This window comes from Rattus norvegicus, chromosome 9 (genome assembly GCF_036323735.1).
Source record: "Rattus norvegicus strain BN/NHsdMcwi chromosome 9, GRCr8, whole genome shotgun sequence".
Lineage (NCBI taxonomy): Eukaryota > Metazoa > Chordata > Mammalia > Rodentia > Muridae > Rattus > Rattus norvegicus.
The window spans coordinates 33,904,454-33,931,583 of NC_086027.1; the positions used below are offsets into that span (position 1 = coordinate 33,904,454).

The 27,130-nt window shown below is 41.2% G+C and overlaps 2 protein-coding genes across 23 annotated transcripts in view; both read right to left on the reverse strand.

Moving 5' to 3' along the window:
- Positions 1-213: 213 nt before the first annotated feature.
- On the reverse strand, positions 214-8,360 carry Sdhaf4 (succinate dehydrogenase complex assembly factor 4). Of its 2 annotated transcripts, none has more exons than NM_001399405.1 (3): positions 8,275-8,360; positions 6,249-6,398; positions 214-660 (listed from the first exon to the last, which is right to left on the reverse strand). In NM_001399405.1, exons 1-3 carry the CDS (start codon positions 8,327-8,329, stop codon positions 551-553), a joined length of 315 nt encoding a protein of 104 aa, NP_001386334.1. In that variant the 5' UTR covers positions 8,330-8,360; the 3' UTR covers positions 214-550. The 2 variants fall into 2 exon arrangements, with proteins under 2 accessions (NP_001386334.1, NP_001386335.1); NM_001399406.1 differs by having other exon boundaries at positions 8,108-8,360.
- A 3,635-nt stretch (positions 8,361-11,995) lies between these two features.
- The window catches only part of Fam135a (family with sequence similarity 135, member A), an 80,692-nt gene continuing 65,557 nt past the window's right edge, over positions 11,996-27,130 (reverse strand). For 19 of the 21 annotated variants that reach the window (XM_063267501.1, XM_039083961.2, XM_017596557.3 and 16 more), the window contains 4 exons: positions 25,955-26,106; positions 24,780-24,890; positions 15,953-16,066; positions 12,403-13,812 (listed from right to left, as the gene is read on the reverse strand). In XM_063267501.1, the coding sequence (XP_063123571.1) occupies positions 13,607-13,812; positions 15,953-16,066; positions 24,780-24,890; positions 25,955-26,106 (583 nt within the window). In that variant the 3' untranslated portion in view covers positions 12,403-13,606. Of the gene's footprint in view, positions 13,813-15,952; positions 16,067-24,779; positions 24,891-25,954; positions 26,107-27,130 lie in introns of all 21 variants that reach the window. The other 2 variants (NM_001134597.2, NM_001393818.1) reach the window with 1 other exon arrangement.

The window sequence follows — 27,130 nt, forward strand, 5'->3', positions numbered from 1 at the left end:
CATAGTTAAAAGTAAGAAGGCGGGAGAGATGGCACACAGGTTGGAGCACTTGCTGCTCTTGCAGAGTTCCCGGGTTCAGTTCCCAGCTCACAGCCACCCACAACTCCAGTTCCAGGGGGGTATGATGTCCTTTTCTGGCCTTCATGGCCTCCAAGCACACACTTACACACAGAAAAAAAAATCCACTCATACTTATAAAAATAAAATAATAAATCTAACAAGAGGTATTTATTAACATGTGTATTTTATAAGCAACTGATTAAATAATAATAATAATAATAATAATAATGATGATGATGATGATGATAAAAAATCACTGCAAAGGCTTGCAGCTCTCATCACAGGCTCTCTGCCCTGACATGTTTAAGTTGAAGTTAACACACTAATGGAAAAATGTTTCCATGTTCCTGATCTATAAGCAGCCTTTGCTCCTCGAAGCTACCACGTGCATTTTAAGACATACGATGGAAATATCACACTTAGAGGATACAGAAAACAACATGAAGTAAGTAATTCAGGAAATGACTCTGCAGTCCCGAGACGGCGTGACTTAAAAGTCAATACAGCGTCCTTTCCGTTCCCAGTCTCCGTATCGTGTAGGCTCTGGGCCCCTGGGTCCACCTTTTTCTTTGGTAACTGGATTGACATCATCTGGAAACTCTAAGGAAGACAGAAATATGAAGAAGGCAGTCAGCAGAGATGGAAGGAAACAACGTGGTCAGTTTTGAGGGGGGGACTGCATACCTGGGTTATCTTTCAAGGAACCGTGATGAGGCTCCCCTCCTTCTGACCTCAGAACTTGAGAAATGCATTTTTCACATTCAATCATCTCTACCACGAACACTAATGACCCCCAATTCTTGGCATGCTTTCAAGTCTACAAACCACGAGACAGTAGTTTCCTAAGTGGTGCTGGACCCACGGGGAGGGAAGGAGAGAGAACAGACGGCAGCTTCACTGAACTTGGAAGGTTTAGAAACAAGATCAATGCGTAAAAACAAGCATTTTTTTATTGAGCTGTATCCCCAGTCCAGTGATTGTACCTTATATTCCCAAAACCATCTGCTGAAGTATACACACACACACACACACACACACACACACACGCACGCACACACTGCATGTTACTGATAGAAGTCCTCACTGTAAGTCCATCCAAATTCTGAGAATTTTAATTTGTTTCTTTTTTGAGACAGGGTTTCTCTGTGTGGCCCTGGGTGTACTGGAACTCAGTAGATCGGCCTGGCTTTGAACTCACAGAGCTCTGCTGCCTCTGCCTCAGAAGTGCTGGAATTAAAGGCATTTGTCACCACACCTGGGCAAGGATTGTAAATTTTAATCAGTCAATTCGATATTACTACTCTTTGGCATTAGGTGTCACTGATTCTGCCCAGGTTGGTGTTAATTAAATGCTGGGGTCAAACGATCCTTTGTTACAACCTGATTCTGGGCTCTCGATTCAGCTCTTTATACACAGTACCTCACTCACTCCACGTAGTAACCATACGAGACAGGAAGCAAGACTGTCCCCAGGGAACGGGTGCACAGTCGTTCAGTGTCACACCGAATGCTGAGACCAAGCCTGAAGGCAACCCACACGCCAGCCTGCTCTGTGTGCAGAAAGAACAGAAGAAAAGCCAGCCTCCCATCCTAAGTGCTGGATTTTTGGAAAACTGAAAGATCACTGCCCCCAAATTATGCAGCCCCTTGGCAGACAAACAGAAGGCTCTCACCTTGAAACTTTCCAAGGGTCCTTCCATTTTTGTCCTTGCTGCACCATGACTAACTTTCCCTACTCTTGGCATTATTCTGTTTTCTGGAGATCATCTGTGATGTCCCCGTGAACCCCTGGAAGGGAAGCTTGTCTTTGTCCCCCAATCCTGGGGCTGAACGTGATAGCTGGGAATGGGGAGGCAAAATACATAGCCCGTGTGGCTTACACGACAGAAAGCCTCCACCAGCAGCCGGCTTGGCTGCGTTGGAGTGAGAGCCCTCTTCCAGGCCTGTGGACTGAATCGTCCCAGGGAAGGAGGGAGACAGTGTGGTTTCCAGGGTCTCTCACAAGGGCATAGGCCCTCCACAAGGTCCTCACCCAGATGATCTGAACCTGATTATCTCCAAACACCCTCACATTTGGGACCAGGGCGTTAATGGCACTGGGAGAAAAAGGAATAAGCTGAGCTGGGTTTCGTGTGTGCTCCCTCCCCTCCCCCTCTCTCTCCTCCCTGAGGTAGGACGCCATGAATGCAGGCTTCATCTTCCTTGTGTTTGCATCCCAGGCCAGGGCCATGATGTCATGTATGTGCTTGGAAGGAGGCCTCGCCTCTCACGCCAGCGCCCTTCCAACGACTTACCCCCACTTGCAAAGCCTTAGCGTATCCCTCACCGACCACGCCTAGATTTAAAGGGTTTTAATGACATTTATTGCCTGTGCGTGTGTATGTGTGTGTTGCGTTTTGTGTGTGTGCGTACATATGTGTGCTACGGTGAGTGTGCAGGTCAGAGGATGATATTCGGGAACTGTTTCTCCACTTCTACAGTGGAGTCCTTGGCCTCCCAGGCTTGGTGGTAAGTATCTTTATCTACTGAGCTGTCCTGCCGGCTCCTACCCTCAGATTTGACAGGAAAAAGCCTGACATTAATTAATCTACGGCTTCTAGTTTACACTGAGGTCAAAGAGGCCAACTAGCCATGTCTGGTATGTTCTGTGGTCTCTCTCTCTTAAACATCTTCCCAGCATATTTATTTGTCAAGGTTTTAATTTTCCTTTAAATCTCACCGGCCCACTCTTTTCTGGTCGATTTAGTCTGCCGTGCTAATTACCACCAGATGTTCATGGCTACCTATCTCATCTTCCGTTTACCTTATTTAGTATTTATTTTTTTTATCTTGAGACAGATCTGGTAATGTATCCTATGCTGACCCGACAATCACTACAGCACAATGACAGCCTCCTGGGTGCCCGATTCCATGCGTACGCCGTCATGCCTGGCTTTTTTTTTATTACTTCAGTAGTGAGACATACGCTCACAACAGGACAGCCTAAAAAGTTTCCTTGGGATGAAACAAGTGACATGCAGCTTGCTTTGGGGGCTCTACTGGGAGGGAGAGAGGGAACGAGTCTGAGAGGAGTTAAGGGAGAATCAAAGGGACGTGGCTTATAACTGGCTGCAGGAAACAGGGGGGCACTAACGAATTACCCTGGACATTAGGCTTCTATGAATTGGAGGATGGAGTCTACCGGAGAGAGAGCAGAAGGAAACAGGCTGTTGAGGGAACAGAGGTGGGGCGAAAGTACGGGCACAGGGTATGTTCAGTTTTAGAAGCAGTCGTTTTGAGATGTTTGGAACACACACGCACAGATCAGACAGGACAACTGAGAAGCACATATGAGATATTTAAAGTCGTCTGAGGAAGAGGCGGGATCTTCTGAGGAATGCTTAGGAAAGGTGTGGACGGAGGCCTCGAAAAACCCACATCTGGGTGTTGGCTCGAGACAGCACGGAAGAAACGGCAGAAGCAGCGGAGGAGGAGATGAAGAAAGTGGAGCAGAAGAAACTGAAGTGGAAACTTCAGGAACGGGCGGTTGGCACTGCTTAAGGTTGTTGACTGCCCAAGGATGGCTGAGAGGTTGTCTGCTAGCACTAGGGGTTCGCCATTTTCTAAGGGGGATCGCCGGACACAAATCAATGAAGATGTGGGCTTACTGACGCACACGGCCTCGTGTCTGCACAGGCAGTTCTATCTCCTGACCCCTCTCCAACCGGTAAGACCTGAAGTCCGGATGCTAGCACTATGCTTTTAGCATCTCATTGTAAGCGGAAAACGACCTCCTTCCCTGCTTTTCATTTGCCCATATTTCTGGAAGCAGCCTCATGGGACAGTTAATCTCAGCTGGACTGTCAACTTGACAAGGTGTAAAGTGGCCCGGGGGACACATAGCCGGGTGTTTCTACTGGGGGATGAGCTTTCGGAGAGAAGGAGAGATCCACCCCAGATTTCCACCCCACCCTGTGGCTGGGATCCTGAGCAGGAGAGAAGCTGAGTAACCAGCGTTTGCCTCTCTCTGCTTCCGGTCATCTCACGCTCCTGCCACCAAGTCTTGCATCACAACGGCTGCACCCTTTCTTAAACTGTGAGCCCAGACACAGCCTTACTTCCTTTAGTGGCCTTTGCCAAGAATTCTGTCCTGGCGATGATAAGAGGAAGAGACCACTACACCCTCCTCCCATGCTCCTCCTGGCCATCCCAAACCATTCATCGACTCGTCACTTGGAAGATTTGTTGAGCTACTGGTGTCCTATCTGAGGTGAACTGAGTTTTTAAAATGTCTCCCCATGAAAAGTCACCCAACAAAATCAAAATAAGAGCAACAGGGCTGCAGTGATGGCCGGGAGAACCAGGATTCTAGCATCAGTGGAGGTGACTCACGACTGTTTTAACTCCAGCTCCAGAGAATCCCAGGTTCTGGCTGCATGCACATAGCCACACAGAAAGAGACATGCATGTACACATATGTATAATTACGGTCATAAAAAAAAATAAGAAAAACAACAATGATAAATTATGTTTAGTTTAGTACTTTATTTAAGCTCTTTTGTTGTTGTTGTTGTTGCTTTTGTCTTTTTTTTTTTTGTTTTGTTTTGTTGTTTTGAGACAGGGTTTCTCTGTGTAGTCCTGTCTCTGGCTTGGAGCTTGCTCTGTAGACTATGCTCGCCTTGAATTTAAGAGATTCACCTGCCTCTGCCTCCCGAGTGCTGGGATTAAAGGTGTGCAAAGGTACTTATTCTTTTAAATAAATAATCTTTTTTAAAGGTTTATTTATTTATTATATACATTATAGCTATCTTCAGACACACCAGAAGAGGGCATCAGATCTCATTACAGATGGTTGTGAGCCACCATGTGGTTGCTGGGATTTGAACTCAGGACCTTTGGAAGAGCAGTCGATGCTCTTAACCACTGAGCCATCTCTCCAGCCCAAAGGTACTTATTCTTAAGGCTACCCTGCCTCTGCCTTAGCGTTACAATGAGAACATTGTGTTCAGGTATTTCCCACCTAAATGGCCACTCTGAGGGATTCAGCTGTGGATATCTGAGCTGAGCTTGCTCACAGGCATTCTCCTCAGGGAGCTTATGATCAGAAGGGAGAGTTGAGCCTCAACGTGGCTATTCTGGACTGACAGAAGCTAAGAGATGCTCCTTTCTGTCCAGCAGACAGATGACCTGGTATGAAGGAAGGTTATTAGAGTTAAGAGAACGAGAGATGCCTTCCCTTCAATATGCAGTTCCCAGTCGTTTTCTGGGGCCCAGCTTCTTCCTGGTACCTTAATGCCCCGCCTTTACCCTGCACGTTAATGACGATCCTACTGCAGCTGACTCTTTTCCTTAACAGCTGAAAGTTTTCTCAACAAAATGCAGGTTTGTATCAAAGATCTCGTCTTATTTTTTACCTTTTGATTAATAGAAGTATAGTAAAAACAAGCAAAACAAACACCCACTCCCCCACCTCCCTCGTCCAAAACCACCTAAGTACTGAGAACTTAGGAGCTCTTTCTTTGAGACAGTCTATGTTGCCCGGGCTGGCCTCACATTCCTGATTCTCTGGCATCAGCTTCCTGAGCTCTGGTATTGCAGACACATGCCACCATTTCTAGTTCTAGACAGACGTTTAGACGTTTAGGGGTTGCATGTGTATATGTGTATGCGTGCATGTCTGATGTATGTGTGCTCTTGTGTGTGTGTACCCATGTGCTTGTATGCATGTGCATGCTGAGGTCAGAGACTGACTTCAGGTGTCTCCCTTCATCGTTCTCGGCCTTAGACATTGAAGCAAGGTCTCTCATTTGAGTCCAGAGATGGTCAGTTTAGCTATTCTGGGTAGGCAACTTGCCCAGGCACACCCTGTGTCTTCTGAGCGTGAAATTACAGTGGGCTGCCACAGCCACCAGCACAAGGGTGATGAGATCTGAACTCTGGTTCTCCCTCAAGCATGTCCTGCAAGAACTTCGTGCACTGAGGCATCTCACCAACCCCAAACTTTTTAAAAAGAAGGAATAATCCATATGCAATATGCATACAATGACAAGTATACATACAGATATTTCATACAGTACTTTTACTCACTACTCCCTTTATAACTGTTAATGACAATTATGAACATATTTCCCTTCTTTCACTTTTGCCAGTAATGAACATCGGTCTTGCCATGTTTAAGCAGAGACAGTGGTTTACTAACCACTACTCACTCTGCAGTGGGTCTCTCTCCTCTGGTGAATCGTCCAGTGAGTCAAAACGACCAACTGGCAGCTTTGATTTCTTAAGGGCTTGCTTTGAAGGCTCAGGCTTTCCTTCTTGAGAACTCTTTTTCCTCAAAGAGTGATTCAGAAGAGATGATCCTAAAGGAGAAAGGACAAAGGCATCCAGTGGAAATTCTTCTCTTCTGCACACACACATTCTACACAGATAGGATATTTCCCTTCCTTGGAAATGACCAATGTTACAAGTTTACAAGAAGAGCTATAAAGTAACAAGACAGGGAAGCATAGGGAATAGTTTAGTAACCTCGGACTCCACCTGCTTTGGAATGTGCACATGGTCCTCTTCTAATAATGTACTTGGAAGCTTAGTTTCCTTACTTGTGTATACTATGTGTACACACCTCTCTAAGAGATGCACCTAACAGCCTCTTAGCCACATAAAATATCCCCAAATACCAGAGGGATGTACACCCCTCTTTGAACAATGGGATTTTTCTCCTCTCTCAATAACAAACCTAGACAGATTCTATTCAGTTGTACTCTCCTCATGTTCCAAAACAGGACCAGAAAGGCCCATCTGGCCTACACTGGGTTTGGGTGCTTACTCAATAAGGTAAACTGAGTCAAAAAGGTGTATTTTTCTTTTAAAGAAAATGTTTTATTTACCATCTTATGCCTATTTTGGCAGGCGTCTAATTGAAATAAGATTCATTATGAGAAGGGACGTACAAAGAAAATGTTAATGCTGCCTAAAGTATCAATCAAAATGAAAACCACCCAAGTTATGCATCTTACTGACCATCCCTCTCTTCCTGTACAGTCCATAGAAGAGCCGGGGCAATGAATTTGGGCCTTCTTCATTATGGCCTACTGAGCTCCTGCAGTGCAAGGATATAAATAAAGTGTCCTTGCTACTTTACACTCTGTGTGGGTTTTTATTTCAAATCTTTGAGTAAGGAAGCACCTGGCTTGCCCCAACCCTGACAGCAGAATCAATAAAACAGCAACCATTAGGGACTTCCGTCTTGTGCTGGGTCATGGGGAAACACACACCAGCAGGTGAAGCAGCCTATGCTGGTGTTTCTAGAATTGTCCAAGAATCCACGAAGAGAATGAAAATGTATCAAACAAAGGTGACTTCAATGTGGGGTGATCTTGAAATATGAGTGGTTAGAAAAAGCAATGAGGACAAACAGCATCAAATCATTACCAGGAAGAAAACGGGATACAGGCACTTAATGGGGATGGTCTATTACATTGGAAAATGGCTTCATTAATGTTTAAAGACAGTGGAATGCTGGATAAACAGTAATAAGGACTTGGAGCGCGCCTTTCGGTTTCTCTAATTCTTATTGTATAGATTATTTAAGATTTTAACAACCAACATGTATTACCTATTTGAAGAGAAAAAGTACACTAAAAAGTAAAATAAAATCGGGCCACTTGTTATGAAAGCAGTGATTCTGTCTTCAGTTTATATAACTTCTCAGGATTGTCATCAATTAAACTTGCATTCTGCGTGCTCTTTGGGATGACAATTAAAGTATGTACTTAGAAAGCCTGCGATAGTTTTGAAAACGTTAGTTTTGAAAGCGTTAGTTTCTACAGAAAGCACAATGGCATCTCTTCTTATAGTTCATGGTTTTGTGCAATTTTCATTTTATGTTTTTTGCACTACTTTTGCACCTCTCCAACATTTTGGACCAGGCTGACCTTGAACTCAGAGATCCTCATGCCTCTGTCAGCCTAGTGCTGCGTCTAAAGGAATGCGCCCCCTGCCTGGGTACAAATTATTCTTGACGTAAACAAACAAGTAAATTAATTACGCCAATCTTTTGTAGCCGCACCTAAGAGCCGGGCGCTTCTCGAAAACCACCTGCCCCTACGCCAAGCACCGCGAATGCTTCTGCAGCCACCGCGGCCGGCCCGGTCTCTGAGCCTGCGCCCTCGCATTTCGGAACTCGGCTTCCTCAGCGGGCCCCCAACTCTCCGGATCCCGGGCGGACTGCCTTACTTGTTGCTCTCCAGACGAAAGCCATCCGTGACACGGAAAGAATGGTGGAGACCATACCGCCGGCTCGCACAGCGTCAGCGCACGCGCATCCAGGTGGGCGGGGGCTAGCACCGTTCGGCACCGGGAACTCGCGCCTTCTGCGCAGGCGTCAACAAGAACAGAGTAGGGCGGAGCTTCTCTGTGTCCCTGGCCACCCTCCACTGTTTGACTTCCTTGTTATCCTACAATGCCCAATCCTCAACCTCGGTCCTGCATAGTTCCTGGGCAGCGCTCTTACTCATTCCAATGGACTTAAGAGACAAACCCGAAAGCCTGAAAGAAAGTAATAAATTCTAGAGTTCACACCACCTTAGTGTATGGTGCTTGGAAGACTAAAGGAGGAAAGTTCAAAGTCCAACACTGAGATGGAAACTTGAATCACCCTAATTTGACCGTTACGGACATGTATTAATATCGTGTGTGTGTGTGTGTGTGTGTGTGTGTGTGTGTGTGTGTGTGTGTGTGTGTGTGTGTGTGTGTGTGTTCACTAAATATTAGTGATATTTTAAAAGTTTGGCACATTCCATTGGTGTGACAAAGAATTGCTCCATAAATCTAGTTAAAATATCAAACATAAAACATTTAATTACATTGAAGATTCACACATTTTGAAAACAATGTTTTAGTAAGTTCAAAATATTCAATCATGAGAGTTGATTATTGAGACTGTTCTATGACAGGCATCTGTTAGAAATTATTTAAAAACGCTGAGGGGTTGGAGAAATGGCTTCTCTTTCAGGGAACCTGGGTTCTATTCCCGGCATCCACATGGCAACTGGAAAGTTTCTGACTCCAGTTCCAGAATGTCTGGCACACTCTTCTGGACTTCGTTGGCACTAGGCATGCATATGACATGCAAATGTGCAAGCAGGCATACAAACAGACAAACATTACAAACATACAAAGATCATGCCAGCAAAACACTCATACAAAATAAAAATAAATCTTTTAAAAACATTGAGCTTAAAACCCTTCACACATGACAAGTAAAACCCTTCCTCCATTCCTAGAAAACAAAACAAAAACTATAGCTGGTTAAATGAATAATCCATCAAGTCCTTGTCTTGCAGTCAAAAGTGCTGACCACCAATAACAGCTATCACTGTGCCTTCGTCTTAGCACAGCTGTGTTCCTCAGTGGATCCACTAATACCATAGCCATAGTGATAACAAAGACACCTAGGTGCATTAACTGTCTTTCTTCTCCCAGGGCTGACTGGCTAGCACCACTACCTACCAACTGGTCCTGTGCCTTTCTTCCTAAGAGTGGTTTTGTTTTGTTTTTTAATGTAGGAATGCTGCCTACATGTACACCTGCATACCAGAAGAGGGCATCAGATCCCTTTATAGATAGTTCTGAGCCACCATCTGGTTACTAGGATTTGAACTCAGGTCCTCTGGAAGAAAAACCAGTATCTTTAACTCCTGAGTCATCTCACCCGCTCCCAACTTAATACTAATTAAGCAGCCTGGGAGACAGGTCTGACTTCAAGAGAATCAATCCTACTATCCATTATGAAGGAGGTAGCAATTTATTCTCAAATAATTATGCTTGAACTGTGTTAGTTTACGGTTAATCCACTAGGCTCCTCCCAGGGACCTAGCCACCGCTTGTTTTCACCTGCTGCTACCACCCAGTGGAATATAAAAGGACTGTTCACCGCCCCAGCTATCCGTTCCCACATTACCTGCTGGTCTCTCCCCATTTCTGTCCTTCTCTGTGCCATCCTGTTCTCTGCCCTCATGGCTCTGCTCCCACAGTCTGTCTGCCTGTCTACACATCTACTCATCTGCCTCTACCCCTTCTGTCTCCAGGTCCTCACTCCCCTCTTTTCTCCCCAATAAACCCCTTTGATAGATTTGTTGCACTGTATAAATTCTCAGGGGCACACCTTGGCATGCACCCACCAAGTAACCCTTGCTGCATTTTATTTTATAATAAACTGTTTTCCTGGTTTATCTTTCCTTTCATACAGTTCATTTGAATGCTTTGTACTATATACAGTGTCCCACACAACACTGTTTATCCAAATAACTTTTTCCTGTGGATGTAAACCAGGAGACCGCTACTGGGAGGATCCACCAATCTTATCAATTACTCCATCTTGCAGACACTGGCCTTACAGGATGATGGACATCTTGTCCATTGTAGAATAGGAATGTATAAGTATGTGATTTGTTTTAACATGGGGGTTAGTTAAGAGATTTCCTTGAAACTCAAGAGACATAACTTTGAGACAGTATTGAGACTGAAAGACTATGGAGACTTTTAAATCTGGACAGAATATATTTTGCATTATGATATGGCTATAAGCCTATGGTGGACAGGGAATGAAATATGGTGGTTTGGATGAGAATGGCCCCACCCATAGGCTACTATATCTGAATGTTTAGTCCCTAGGTGGTGGAGCTGTTTTGGGAAGGATTGGGATGTGTGGCCTTGCTGAGGGAGGTGTTATAGGGGTGGCCTGTCTGCTTCCCGCCATGATGATAGCAGACTAACCCTCTAAAATTGTTAAGCAAGTTCCCAAGTTAATGCTTATTTTTTTAAGTGATGCTTTGGCCACAGTGTCTTGTCAAAGCAAAAGAAGAGTAACTAAGACACTATCCTTGTATATAGAAGTGATGGTTAGGATCCTAATATTTAAACTGATCACTAAAGAAGCAAATGATACCTACCCAGAGTGGGTGACAGAGTTCAAGGGAGGTCACACTTTACATGCTTAATTGATGACAGTGAATTCCTGTCTCTTCCTGAGATCAGCAGGCAAAACTCACTGGCAAGGTCATATTCACAAGTGAAAGATTAAAATCTGGGTTTGGTGCACAATGGGTAAGAGATGAGGCTTAAATGACTTTTAAATCAAAGAATTTGTCTGAGATCCTACAGCTACAGAGAGGTCAGTTTAGGATCAACCTTTTTTGAAAGCCTGAACACCTTCCTTGGGCCACACCACTCACGCAGTACCTATAAAACTTCTAGGCATTAAACCGTGAGGTGAGAAGCAGGCTTTTTAGATTTGCCCATTCCCTACTCTGGATCAGATAGATGGCTGTCCTTCATGACCCTAGTACATGACTGGCACAAAGCATAGCCAGCCCTGGTCAGCTGGGCATTGCCACCATACTCTGATCCAGAGGAGTATTTGAAAGCTGGTCTCCACGGGGTCTCTGCCAGCAAGCACACACATCTTCCTTCACTCTTCTCAAGGTCAGGTGATATCTGAACAGCATTTTCCTTTGGCTGCTGTCCTCCAATCCTGTTCTCTAGCCTCTTCATCCATTCTTTGACAGACCCACTATTCTTCCAATAAGTTCTTTTATTCCGTGTAAGTTAATAAGCACTATTACTGTCTGCAACCAAGAATTGTTACTGGTATACACTGAGAAGGTTCACTCTAAGAGCAGTTGTGCCATGTAAGATAATCATGTCCCCTCTCTTTCAGAATGTCACTTTATGGAGGTAATTAATACATGATGATTTTCCTGATAAATCAGAAATTAGGCATTAGATTTTAAACCACAATCACTTAAAACAAAACCCAAATAACTATGATCCTAAGAGCTTTCCTTTAAGTATGACTTAAAAGATTATGAATGAGGCCTTTGTCAAGTCAGAAGGTGTTTAAACTTAGAAGATCAGCTATCCAACCTAGTCAAACAAAAAATATGTTGTAAAAATATATGGTTGACAATGAATGCATTTAATGTTTTCTAGCTACAATACCTTTGGGAAATTTATTGCTTAGTTCAGTTCATAAAAATCTTGAATAATTTTTGAAAAATAAATAATTATCAAAAAATCAATGAAATTCTTTAAGAACTTGGTATAAATGAAAGATTACAATATCTAGTTATGGATAAAATCACAGGCAGCCATTAATCACTTAATGATGGGAACATATTCTTAGAAGAGAGCTGGGTGCTGTGCAGCATCAGGATGTGCTAATATAAACTTAGAATACACTAGCCCAAGACACCCTGAGGCTAGAGGGCTATGCCAGTGTGGAACCGGCCCATCATTGGCAGATGTTATTCAGGCCACTGCTGCATCTCTATGCATTCTAGGAGTAAGCAAGCATTACAAATATTATTGCTATCCCTCCAGAAAGGCATTTGCTCATTTATTAACATCAGAGGAATTAACATGATACGAAAAATAAACATGCACCAATTATACACAACATAGACTCTACAACCCTTTGTCCACAGCAACTGGTGAACGGAAACAGACTTAGCACCCACCCTCAGTGCATTACTGTTTTCACAAGTAAAACAGGAGGAAAAAATAGTGAATTTAATGCTAATCAGCACCTTTTTGTAAAGACTCACCATCTCTGTGTATCAAAAACACCTGCATCTGTACCACCAAACAAGTAAAGTGAATCCTCTCTCAATTTTAAACTCAATATTCAATTTACATGATTTTTTGCCTGATAAATTTTAATAGTATCTAAAAATTATCTAAATTCATAAAAGTATTTCATAAACTTCAACATTTAATTATTATATACAAGGAACTCTATGAAAAGGGTTACAGAGCTGCTGTGAGAAAGTTCAAGCAACATTACTAAATTTAACAAAATTCCAACCAAATCAAGGCAGAGGGCATTCAAAAATCTTTATAAGCTCCTAATGAACAAGAAGAGTCCCAGTAATAAAAGTCAATATGAGAAATAATGTTGAAATTACCAGTAAAAATATATTTTAATAAGCATGACACATGTTTAATAGCAACAATATGATTTTATAGAAAACCTTTAAAACATTGGCATGTATGAACCACTTGGTTTGATCAAATGTAAATTTAATATTTTAGGATTAAAGAAGTTGATTTCAAAAATACTTTTTAGCAGCCATTATTTTCCTTCCAGTTAAAACAGAATAAAGTGTTAAAAGTAAAATGTCCACTAAAAGCCCCAAATTAGAGAATTTAAGATACTATACTATTCTAGCAATAACAACCTTTGATGTGATATAGTCTGAATAAGACTGTGGAAGCCACTACTAAATGATCAGACACACACATGGGCACAAGGTTCACTGAAATACTTAGGTAGCAAAATATATGAAAAATAGAAAAGTAAAAAGATAAAATTAAAAAAATATTGCACAGCCACATTACCTAGAAAGTAAAGTTGATGTTTAAAAGGCTCTACACATGGATGATATAAATTATCTTCCATATAAAAAGGTATAAATATGTCATAAACTTAGCATCTACACAACTATAATACATTATTTAAATCATCGCTGAGTGAGGTAATTGGTAAGTCTCTAATGATGCTTCGGTTCTACTGGAAATATTTGAGGGCAGCAACCAGGAAAAACTTCTCTAAAAATATCTCGGAATCAAGAACAGCTATATGTGCAGCTCTCCCGATGAGTGAATCAGCTGTGTTGGGCAACGCATTAATGACATTGTAGCGAACCAAATTACAGCCTTTGCTCTGTAGAACTGGGCGAAGCAAGTTGTGGATCATTTCGGAATAGATTTGTCCTATGAAATAGACAAAAAGAAAAATTCTTTGAGTAACTTAAAAAGTCTCTGTCAATTTTTCTCTAATTTATAAAATTTATATTATTCCTATATACAGCAGAAAAGTATCATGAAATTTGTTTTTCAGCTATTATTTTGAGAATGTTTAATAGAAAATATTTTCTGAAATAATAATACATAAAAAACATTTTTCTTGGGGTTGGAGATTTAGCTCAGTGGTAGAGCACTTGCCTAGGTCCTCAGCTCCGGGAAAAAAAAAACAAAACACAAAAACCAAAACAAAAACATTTTTCTTTAAATTTAGTCAAAATAATTTGCTAAACAAAGAAACTAAGCTATGATAATGTTTTCATTAGGTAAAATAAACGACCTTATAGTCTAGCAAGAACTTTTTGATAAAGAACAGCAACTTCCCCTTGTCAGAGTCTGAGCTGGCTTGCAGAGCCAGCTTCTGTATGAGAGCTACTTAGCACTTTTCACACCCTCCACCACAAATTTAAATTTGAAGTTTAATTTGAAGTTTGATTCTTCCACCCATCATTAAAGGAAAACATGGAGTTTTTCTTTTTCAGCCATGCTTATTTCACTTAACATGGTGATATCAGATTTACCCATTTATTTTAACATGGTGATATCTGATATACCCATTTCTCATGGATGCCATGATTTCATTCTTTTTTGAAAACTGAATATGCATCACACTTTCAGAGGTCCGAAGGGAAAGAACGATAGTAATAAAATATGTATTTCATAGAAACAGAGCAGAAGAGGAAGGGTGAGAGAAGGAATATGGGGAAAGACATCACAGTGAACCCCAAATTTTTGTATACAAAACAGACAAAAGCCCAAATCTGCTTTAATTCAAAGTTGTACTCCTACTCCCTGCTCCTTTTTAAGTTAATTCATACAATGGGTTTAGCAGGTTATGTTGAGCAAAAGAGCTAAGGATTAGATGTTTATAATGTTTGCTATAATGACCACACTACTCTAAGGTGCACACATGCTGTTCACAATGCATATGGACTACTTATCAGCGATGGGTAAGTAGCTAAGGCTCCCATGGAAGGAGCCAGTTTAAGCATGAGAGATTAGAAGCAGGATGCAGCCCTGAGCAACGACAAGAATGGAGCACAGAGAAAAATAAAGACAAAGAGACATGCATTGGGAGGAGACTAATACCACATAAGTTAACTGCCCTCAACTCAGAACAACAAAAACCCACAACCAACCAACCAACCAACCAACCAACCAACCAACATAATTATAACCAGCCCTTTTCATTCACTTCCTTCCTCAGTTTTTACTGGGAGTCAAACTGGCTGTGTGAGCCCATGCTAGCCCTGAAAGTCTGTTTACAAAGGAAGACTTTGTTGTTGTTAGGTAACTCAGGAAGCAGTTCTGCAGCATGGAATCTCAGTGTTAAAAGACATCCATTTTCTTGCGGCTGCCATGAACATCTTTTGTACTCCCCTATGTAGTCTCCATTATTTGAATCTCACATTACATGTGAGATGAACCAAGTAGCACACTAGGCTCTGCCAATGCACACGTATTAAAAGCCCCCACCATAAGTAAGGAGCTGTTTGCTGTAATGGTGCGCACTGAGAAAAGGCTCAAGTGTTCAAAAAGGGAACAGAGATAACACTGAGGGCAGAAGACCCAGATCCTTGTTTTAATCTTGACTTTGTCAACAGCAACTTTGTATAAATCACACAGTATCTTTGAGCTTTAGTAACTGAATGAGCAAATAGGACTCAGGGTGCTTCAACTAGCTATGATTTAGATGTTAACACGCAGCAGAGGAACCAAGAGCGCTGAGGGGCATTACAAAGGGAGCAGTCCTTGCTACCATCTCCACCTACATGGTGCACAGAAACGTCAGATGCACAAACACTACCGTAATGACCAAGCCCAACAATGGAGGGGAAGCGGAGTTCAGACTCCTTCCCAGATAGCGGAATGCAGAAGCATTCGTACACAAAAGACAGCTCACTTATCGGGAAGAAAAACTGAAAACCATGGAGGACAGCCCTTGGTCACAGGAGGGGAAGGAAGAAAGGCAAAGAAGTGACTTCAAGGCATACTTGGGGACAGTTCATTCACAAGACAAAACTGCCTGTGGTACTGGCCACTTCATTACCTGACTGCTTGTCCTTTAAAGCTGTTTTACACATTTCGATGCGAGCAGAATGGTAAGGAACATAGCGGTCCTGCAGAGATCCTACCAGCACAACATTCTTGAAATAATGGAGCCCTAAAGATGCAAAATAATGAATTACAACCAGGTTTAAAAACCTTACTAGTATCATAAAAATTACATTTCCTCAGCAGTATTATATTTTTGACTTTTAAAATAATTATGAATCTACTCGTCACATTTCTACATACTTTTTAGTAAAAGCCTGTTTCAATGTACGTAATCTGTGTCCTAGGAGAGATTTGAGTTTGCACTAACAGCACAAGGACTCTGACATGGTAGACTAAGAAACCAGTAGATGTGGGCCTCTAGGGTTCTATAGGAGTATATGACGGCATTTTCACCTTCCAGAATATACTTCGTAACATTTATGGGTAATCCCAAAGTCACATTCTCCCATGAAAACACACCAACCCACTGAAAATTATTTAAAGCTTTTCTTCAGCTTCCCTTCATGACACTTGTCTATCATCACTCACATATTCTGCTTATTTGATTTTGTGAAGAGGACACCTGCTCATTTCATTTTCTTTTTTTTTTTTCATTTTTTTTTATTTAGAGAATACTTTATTAGTTTTTGTAATCAAACCCACGTATATAAGACCTTACATATTTAATACAGTGTGTTACCCCTGTACAAATGGAAAAAACTTAAGTTCGACATTTCTAGACCAATATGGCTGTTAATTTCTGTACAGTGCCAACTCAACACAGTAAATGGGGATACTTTTTTCGAAAGTTGACAGCACAGGTAAAGTTTCAAAAAATTCAAATTATATATCTGTATATATATATTTATATTTATATAAAAAGACCAATAATAGCAGTGTGTTATGCATCAACAGCAGCAACAGCTTTTCCAGGTTCTGCAGTCATCTGAACAAAACTGTAGAGACATCCAGCACACTCCATTAAAAAAAAAAAAAGTAAAAAAACAAAACCCGAGAAAACAGCACAGTTCTGTTACTCTTGTGGTACCTGGCACCATTTTTTTTTTAAATTAGCTTCTCAATCATCATCTGGAAAGAAAACATTCTGAGCAACATCATTAAAAACAGCTCTGATAAAGCACGGTCACTACTACGTATCATAAAGCAGGTACAAGCTATTTTACATCCACAGAGGTATGATACAGTACTGTCCTACATCTATAATACTAGAGGATACAATTTAAAAGGCATTATTTGAGACTTGATTCTACTTTTCCAGCAGAGGGCCCAAAGGATGGTGTGACACAGCTTTGTAAAGAAACATACTCTAGACAGGATTTCCTTTCACTAGTGGCACACTTCTAAGGATTCATTCTCTCCATGAATGTCAGCTAAAACCGTTATTAAAAAAAATGAAATATCCCTAGAACAAAACCGTATAACCACCGGATTCACATGAAGATGACCTAGTGGAGACAAGCTGGACCTCACCTTACCGACAAGCTATCAAATCTGTTATGTTTAAACAGTGAGGCCTCCAAGGAAGGAGATGCCAAGTAGTGCTTCAAAGCTTCGGACCACAATCAAACACAGCATCCTTTTCAACAGAAGCAGAAGCTCATCTGAATATGCTCATGGATGCTGACATCAACATTTAATCATCTCCTCACTCATCCAGGAAGAGGGGGAGATCAGTTACTACTGTACTTTAATGTGTTCAACCAAATCACCATATTACAAAAATAGCAAGCTGCCATAATAAAAAATAAGGCTCCTCTATCCAGCACCAGATAGCATCATTTTACTTTCAAGCCTAGAAATTGCACACTTGTATATAAACCAACCGAAGATGAGGATTGAGAGTTCATCTTGGTGGATTTTTCCTTTGATGAATATCAAGTGTCCTTCCTTATCTTTTTTGATGACTTTTAATTGAAAATTGATTTTATTTGATATTAGAATGGCTACTCCAGCTTGCTTCTTCTGACCATTTGCTTGGAAAGTTGTTTTCCAGCCTTTCACTCTGAGGTAGTGTCTGTCTTTGTCTCGGAGGTGTGTTTCCTGTAGGCAACAGAATGCAGGGTCCTCATTGCGTATCCAGTTTGTTAATCTATGTCTTTTTATTGGGGAGTTGAGGCCATTGATATTGAGAGATATTAAGGAATAATGATTATTGCTTCCTGTTATATTCATATTTGGATGTGAGGTTATGTTTGTGTGCTTTCATTCTCCTTGTTTTGTTGCCAAGACGATTAGTTTCTTGCTTCTTCTAGGGTATAGCTTGCCTCCTTATGTTGGGCTTTACCCTTTATTATCCTTTGTAGTGCTGGATTTGTAGAAAGATATTGTGTAAATTTGGTTTTGTCATGGAATATCTTGGTTTCTCCATCTATGTTAATTGAGAGTTTTGCAGGATACAGTAACCTGGGCTGGCATTTGTGTTCTCTTAGGGTCTGTATGACATCTGTCCAGGATCTTCTGGCCTTCATAGTTTCTGGCGAAAAGTCTGGTGTGATTCTGATAGGTCTGCCTTTATATGTTACTTGACCTTTTTCCCTTACTGCTTTTAATATTCTTTCTTTATTTTGTGCGTTTGGTGTTTTGACAATTATGTGACGGGAGGTGTTTCTTTTCTGGTCCAATCTATTTGGAGTTCTGTAGGCTTCTTGTATGCCTATGGGTATCTCTTTTTTTAGGTTAGGGAAGTTTTCTTCTATGATTTTGTTGAAGATATTTACTGGTCCTTTGAGCTGGGAGTCTTCACTCTCTTCTATACCTATTATCCTTAGGTTTGATCTTCTCATTGAGTCCTGGATTTCCTGTATGTTTTGGACCAGTAGCTTTTTCCGCTTTACATTATCTTTGACAGTTGAGTCAATGATTTCTATGGAATCTTCTGCTCCCGAGATTCTCTCTTCCATCTCTTGTATTCTGTTGGTGAAGCTTGTATCTACAGCTCCTTGTCTTTTCTTTTGATTTTCTATGTCCAGGGTTATTTCCATGTGTTCTTTCTTGATTGCTTCTATTTCCATTTTTAATTCCTTCAACTGTTTGATTGTGTTTTCCTGGAATTCTTTCAGGGATTTTTGCGATTCCTCTCTGTAGGCTTCTACTTGTTCTCTAAGGGAGTTCTTTATGTCTTTCTTGAAGTCCTCCAGCATCATGATCAAATATGATTTTGAAACTAGATCTTGCTTTTCTGGTGTGTTTGGATATTCAGTGTTTGCTTTGGTGGGAGAATTGGGCTCCGATGATGCCATGTAGTCTTGGTTTCTGTTGCTTGGGTTCCTGCGCTTGCCTCTCGCCATCAGATTATCTCTAGTGTTACTTTGTTCTGCTATTTCTGACCGTGGCTAGACTGTCCTATAAGCCTGTGTGTCAGGAGTGCTGTAGACCTGTTTTCCTGTTTTCTTTCAGCCAGTTATGGGGACAGAGTGTTCTGCTTTCGGGCGTGTAGTTTTTCCTCTCTACAGGTCTTCAGCTGTTCCTGTGGGCCTGTGTCTTGAGTTCACCAGGCAGGTTTCTTGCAGGGGAAAAGTTGGTCCTACCTGTGGTTCCAAGGCTCAAGTTTGCTCGTGGGGTACTGCCTAAGTCCTCTCCGCGGCGGCAGCAACCGGGAAGATCTGCGCCGCTCTTTCCGGGAGCCTCCGTGCACCAGGGTTCCAGATGGTGTCCGGTGTTTTCCTCTGGCGTCTGGATGTGCACAGAGTGCAGTCTCTTTTGGTTTCCCAGGCGTGTCCGCCTCTCTGAAGGTTCAGCCCTCCCTCCCACGGGATTTGGGTGCAGAGAACTGTTTATCCGGTCTGTTTCCTTCAGGTTCTGGCGGTGTCTCAGGCGCAGGGATCCTGCCGCTCCTGGGCCCTCCCCTTCGGGAACCCAGAGGCCTTATACAGTTGCCTCTTGGGCCAGGGATGTGGGCAGGGGTGGGCAGTGTTTGTGGTCTCCTCCGCTCTGCAGCCTCAGGAGTGCCCACCTGATCAGGCGGTGAGGTCTCTCTCCCACGGGGTTTGGGAGCAGAGAGCTGCTGCGGGCCGGGATCCGCGGGTCTCATTTCATTTTCTTAGTGACAACAGTAATGGATGCTGTGAGCCAGTCACACTTTTGTCATCACACACACACACCTTTTTTCTGTATAGAGATGAGTTCAGATTAGGGACAAGGGTTAGTTGATGACTGAATGAACCCATGGAGTACTTGACCTCTTAGTATCAGCAATATTCAAATTTGCTGTTTGTCTGGATCAATGAATAAAAATTCTTCTGATTAAGTAAGATAATGGCACTATATTAGAACTGAAGTTCGCAGACACTTTGCTTTGTTCTAGAATGTTCCACAGTAAAATTTTGATATTTTATGCTTGAGTCAGAATCTTAGAACAAGTTAACTGTGGGGATGAGTGCTGATTCTGAATGCAGGACTTTGGAGACATCTTTTTTCTTTTGTAAATCAAGGACAGTGATTCTTAAAAAGCTGAACCTACAGAAAGACCAGTAACACTCATGGCCAATATCACGTATGAAAAAATAAAGCCATTCTGTCCTTTGCTGCATGCTAACAACTGTTCTGAGTGACAGGCTGAAAATCACAATTCTCAAGCAATAATAGAAATAATCAAATTATCTATAAAGGAAATGCACACATACACACAAAAATATTTCATAAAAATATCAGAATAAATGACTGCCTTCTTCATTGTCACAGCTGATGAATCTGATCTGTTCCCTTTGGCATCACGTGACGGGAAGGTGCCAATGCTCAGGTCTGCACACTGACTAGTGACTCCTGCATATCCCAGTTTCTCTGAGGGGAGGGGCATTCAGAGTACCATCAGCACTTACATCTCAATGCTTTCTAATGATAATCTGTTATTAACAAAAACAGGAGAATTTGTCCATTTTTATTTTCTCTAACTATTTTGCCCACATGTATAGATGTATATACTACACTTGTGCCTGATGAGGCCACCAAGGGCCAGATGAGGGTCTATGATTCTCTCAAACAAGTTACAAATGTCTGTGAGCTGCTGTGCTGGTGCGAATGAGGAATACCACCTGGGTCAGCAAGAACCCTTAACCTGTGGGCATCTCTCCAGCCCTGGCTCGGTCTTTTCTGACTTTGTGAGGACAAGGCATTTCATCCTTTTAGATGAATGTTCGACATCTTTAGTCAACAGGGAAATGCAAATCAGTAGCATTCCAATATATAAACCAAAAAGAAATCAGGCAAACAGCACTTTTCACACTAGCATAAAAAATAAATTATTGGGATCACTAACCAAACAAATCTAAGAATTTTATAATAAAAACTTTAAGACACTGAGAAAAATTTGAGGATGACACCAGAAGACAGAAAGATCTCCCATGTTTATGGATCAATAGGATTAATATAGTAAAGATGGTCATCCTACCAAAAGCAATCTACAGATCAAATGCAATCGCCATAAAAATTCCAACACAATTCTTTAGAGAAATTGAAGTGAAAAATTTAAACTTCACATGGTAACTTAGGATAGCTAAAACAGTCCATAGTAATAATAACAATAACACCACCACCAGCATCAACATGCTGGACGTACCACAATCCCTGATCTTAAGCTGTACTGCAGAGCTATGGTAATAAGTATGGTGTCAGCATCAAAACAGACGCACTGACCAACTGGGATAGAATTAAAGATCCAGACATACGTCCACACACCTATGGAAACCTGATTTGTGAGAAAGAAGTCGGAAATACACACAGGAGAGGCCAGTGGCCAGTATCTTCAAGTGATGTTGACCAAAATGGATGGCTGCATCTGAAAGAACTCAAATAGATCCCTATCTATCATCTTGGGTAAAACTCAACTCTGATGGATCTCAGACCTCAGTACAAGAGCAGATACCCTGAATCCAATAGGAGAGAAAGAGGCGAATAGGCTTGAACCACTGGCACAGGACAGGACACTTTGAACAGAGCACATAGCACAGGCACTCAGATAGACAACTGATAAACCATCTCAGGAAACAGAAAAGCTGCTGTATGGCGAAGAACATGCTACAGAGTAAGAAAAAGACCTTTATCCACTATGCTGCTGTCACATGCTAATATCTAAAGTGATAAGGAACTAAGATAAGAACATCAAGGAGAAAAGTAACAATTAAAAATGGGGTTCAGAACTAAATAGAGAGTTCTTAAAAGAGGAAACACATATAGCCTAGAAACAAAGAAATGTTCCCCATCTTTAGTCAACAGGGAGATGCAAATCAAAACTATTTTGAGATTTCATGTTACCCCAGGGAGAATGACCAAGATCAATAAGACAAATGACAGTACATGGTAGTGAGGATGTGGGGAAATCAGAGCACTCATACACTGCTGTTGAGAGTGAACATGTGTGCAGTCACTATGGAAATCAGTGCAGGCAATATTCAGGAAGCTGGGAATAGACCTGCATCAAGATCAGCTGTATCACTCTTGAATACCAAGATGCTTGATGTACCAAGGATGCTTCATCCTACCAAACGGTCATTTGCTTACCCATGTTTATTGCTGGTCTCTTCAAAAAAGCCAGAAAATATACAGATCAGATATCCATCAGTGGATGAATGGATAAATAAAATGTTTTCATAGTGAAGTATTATTCAGCTCTCAAAGAGAAATGAAATTCATGGGTAAATCAACGTAGCTATATATATTAAAAAAAGTTATCCTGAGTGAAGTAACCCAGACCCCAAGAGACAAGTACTGATGTTTCCTCTTAAATGTAAATCTTAGTTTTTAAGCTTCAGTGTGTGCTACAATCCACATAAACACAGAGGTTAGGTACTTAGGAAGGTACCAGGCAAGAGAAGATCCCCCAAGGGTCAACCGAATACAGTGTCAGAGAGAGATAAGGGAGAAACTACAATGCAAGACTAAGGAGGAAGGGGATGGAAGAGAAGAGCTAAGACAGGAACATGGGAAGGAACAGCACAGACTGAAGACCATTTCAAATACAAAGGGGAAACACGCTGCAGAAGCTCTGCAGAGCACATTAACAGAAACAGTCGAACTGAGCCACTGAGCAATGCCCCAACTGGGTATCTGCTGCTACCAAGTAAAACCTCCAGCGTCAGAAGGGGGTTAGATCTTGCTGAGTCATTCACCAAGTCCTACACACCACAGGCTATTGCCAAGGCTACTGGATGCCCTCCCTCCATAACCTGAGGTAAGGCCCTACTGTTGAAGACTACACTTACATATGTCATCAGACACAGAGAGGCTGAGCTGGTACCAACCTAGAAGCTTCACCTCTACTGATTATCGTTCGCGGTATTTTAAGGTATTCTGCACGCTACCAGAGAAAGAAAAGCATCAATATCTCCCAGTTACAAACCCTGCAACCCACAACCACAACCTGGTGCAAGGCACACTTGTGCAATCATGGCACAAATGTGTGGAGTAAGCACCACTTTCTGTTTGAATTTAAGGCTCACTCCTTGTTAGAACCAATACCTGCCACTGCTGAAGTGGTTGAGAACTGAGATTAGATAGGTCCTGAGACTAAGGGAAACCCTACTATTCTGCAGACATTTTGCTATATGCACAGATTGGCACCTCACTCAAACCTTCTTGAGGGAATTAACATAGATGCCCACAACTGGACAGTGTGCAGAGTGAGGCTTTGGAGCACTCGGTCAGTAATAAGATGTCTACATCAAACCCCAACCCTCAGTTTTCAGGGATCTCTGTGGAAGAGAATGATTCTACAAGCCAAAAGTGATGGATGCCACTTGGAGTTAAGCAAACAATATTTGCAAGACAGGACTGATGCACCTAAGAAATCAGAGACTGTGACAGAACACATGAGCCTACAGATTCAAGCTAGATGGGAGCCCCATTGCTGAGAGGACACAATGGACACAGGCACTCTTTCCCCTCTAGTCAAAAAGCTCTATGTAGGTGATACCTGCTGACAAGAGGAAATCTTTCTACAGCAGAGTCCAACTGATATTAAACACAGTTCAGGGCAAGCCCCAGGCCCAGGAGCAGTCAGCCAACACAACAAACTCGAGTTCTTTGGTTTGTACTTTTTATTTTGTTTTGTTTTTTTGGGTGTGGTGTCTTATGTTTTTGCTTGTTCTGATGTTCATTTCTGTGTTTTTGCAGTTTGGTTTTACGTTTTTAAAGAAAGAGGAAAAAGAACATATAGTTGGGTGAGCAGGGAGATGGGAAATATCTGGGAGGAGTTGGAGGGAAAAACTTGATTTAAAAAAGAAAGATGAAACATTATAGCACCCTGTCAGAAAGTACAATTTCTGACATTTTAAAAACATACTTAACAGCCAAGAAACAAGAAAGAAAATTATATGGCAGTTTATAAAAAGGGGCTGAAGGTTGGAAGGCTGTGGTGGGGGACAGCTAGAAGATCACAGAGATGGACAAGGAGAGATGGTGCTGAGATATACTGACTAATATGGTCCTGAGACAGCTGGTCAGGTACATGTGCTTGCTGATCCGGCCAGAGCACGTGAATTCAACCCCAAACCTACATGGAGGTGGAAGGACACAATCCCACAACGTTGTCCTCAGACTTTCAACTGTATGTTGTGGCATGCATGTGTCCAACCTGCGCGCACGCACGCACGCGCACACACACACACACACACACACACACACACACACACACACACACACACACACGAAATTTAAAGTTCTATACAGTTTGTAAAAAACACAATTTCTATGAAGAAATTAACAATTAAGAATAGCATTATTTCTTTCCAAAATTATGCCAGAATGATATATTTCCATCACCAGAACGACGCCTGACAATCTGTTCTTTCACAAGCCTACCTTCTAAACTGTTGCTACGTACTCACCCGCTTTATTACTAAGTTTATATAAAAATGTTTGGCGAGGGTCTGAATGATCTCGACATGTCAGCTGTAAAAGAGAGCCTGATTTTTTCCATTTCTGCATAAACCAGAGACCTAGAAAGTTGAATATTATATGTGAGCACATATAGGAAGGTAATAATACATAAGTTATTAATGTTAATATATATTCATTTAAAAATAACATTTAATAACTAACATTTTGTTGGTTAATAAAAATTTATTTGCCAAGTACTTCTACTCTCTGATAAACATATTTACACAAGTAATTTAATGGTGTTTTCTGGAGGCTTCTGTAATAACAAAATATATATTAATATACAAAGAGCAACCATGGGATGATTGTATCTTTAAAAATCCTACTTAAAGGTATAAAACAAACAGAAGAAAACTTTAACCACAGGTCCAAATGTCTATTCACTGAACTTTCAGTGTAAAGGTAGTTCCAAGGAAGGCACAGAAGACTAATTTAAACAGCACATGGAATAAACGATTTATCAACATCTTCTAGGGACAATTTGAAATCACTGGTTGGAAATGAGTACAAAAGAATGGAATGATTCATCAATTAAATTTTAAATATATTTTTACAGTGGGAATCTGACTAAGCTATCATATTAAAAAAATTCAAGGGAAAAATTAAACCAAACCTATAGGCAAACCCAGGACTTGTCATATCTCAATAAACTTTTTATATTGGTTTGGCACTATGACACATAACCTTTAACTCTAAAGTTATACTTCCTTATATTTTTGGATTTTTTTTTAGTTTTCTGAGTATGAACGTTTGCCTGCATATAGGTGTGTCTGTTCGAAGTCCCTAGTCCTGAGCGGGAAACCATGTGGGTGCTGAGAATCACACCTGCATCTGCAAGAGCAACTAATACCCTGAAGTGCCGAGCCGTCTCTCCAGTCCCTCCGCCATGCTTTGTTGATTAAAGCTCAGAAAGCTGGGCAGCTAGCTAGTAGGGAAGATCCTTAAGTAACTGTGATAACAATATTTTTATTAAACTACTTCATGTATACAACAAAACAGAAAAAATGAGCTTTATTTTTTACAAAACTTTAGGTACGTGACAAATTTGCTCTCTATATAATAGCAAAAAACTCTAGAAGAATCCGCCTAGGTCACATTTTATACAGAAGAATGAACTTTTTACCTGTATTGACAAGAGCACTGCTGTTGTAGAGTGTACCAAGGTGAGGTCCAGAAAGAGAGAGAAAGGTATGAAGTTTGCTGAGGTAATATTTAAACCTTGGCCTTGTAAGCACTGAACGGATTATTAAATTGCCTAATGAATGTCCGATAAAGCTGTAAAAAAGAAACAGAAAGATGTATCACACAATATTCATTTTAAAGAGACAAACCAACAAAAACTTCATGAAAAAACCTCGAACCTGATACATAAGAGATTTTGTAATATTAAGAATTTTGAGATTGTTCTTAAATTATAGTTTAATACTTGAAATAATTTAACTTATAAAGAATAAAAATATAAGAACCGAATCTCAATTATTATGATAAAACATTTGATAAACCTATCATAATTAGTAACTTTATAGAAATAAATATATTTAAGAATACTTGGAGGGCTGGATAGGTCATAGATGGCTTAGCTTAACTGCTGAGTTAAAGTGTTTGCTGCTCTTGGAGAGGAGCCTGGTTCAGATCCCAGTAACTTCACTACAGGTTACGAATATCTGCACCTCCAGTCCATGGGGATCTGATGCTCTCTTCCAGCCTTCATGGTTATTTATACGCATACATATGACACACATATTCATGAAGATAAAGCATGTATATACACTATATAATTCATTAAAAAGTCATATAACTAGGTCAAAATTTTTCCTTTTTAGGTATACATCCAAATTATTTGTTAAGCCTCAAATATAACAATGAAATTGTACATATAAAAGATGAGATAACTTTTAAGAAATTATCTATTTGCTGCTCCTAAGCTGTCGAGAGTCTAAAATTATCGGATGAGGAGGTAGTGTAGTTGCTGAAGCGCTTGCTTAGGAAGCTTGAGGACCGGAGCTCAATTATCAAAACTCACATCTAAGAGACAACGCTAGGAATAAAATCCTTGGAAACCAAATGATGGAACGGGAACTGAGTCTGGCTAATTGTCCTGGAGTCACCCCATGTATGCTGGGTGCTATGGTATTACCCCCCAGCTCCCTAAAAGAAACACAGAGCAAATACATTTTATGAAAGGAAGGAAGGGAGGGAGGGAGGGAAGAAGGGAGAGAGAGAGAGAGAGAGAGAGAGAGAGAGGTGCAGCTTCCTTGTAATCCCGGTGCTGGAGAGGTAGGCCAGGTGGACTTGTGGG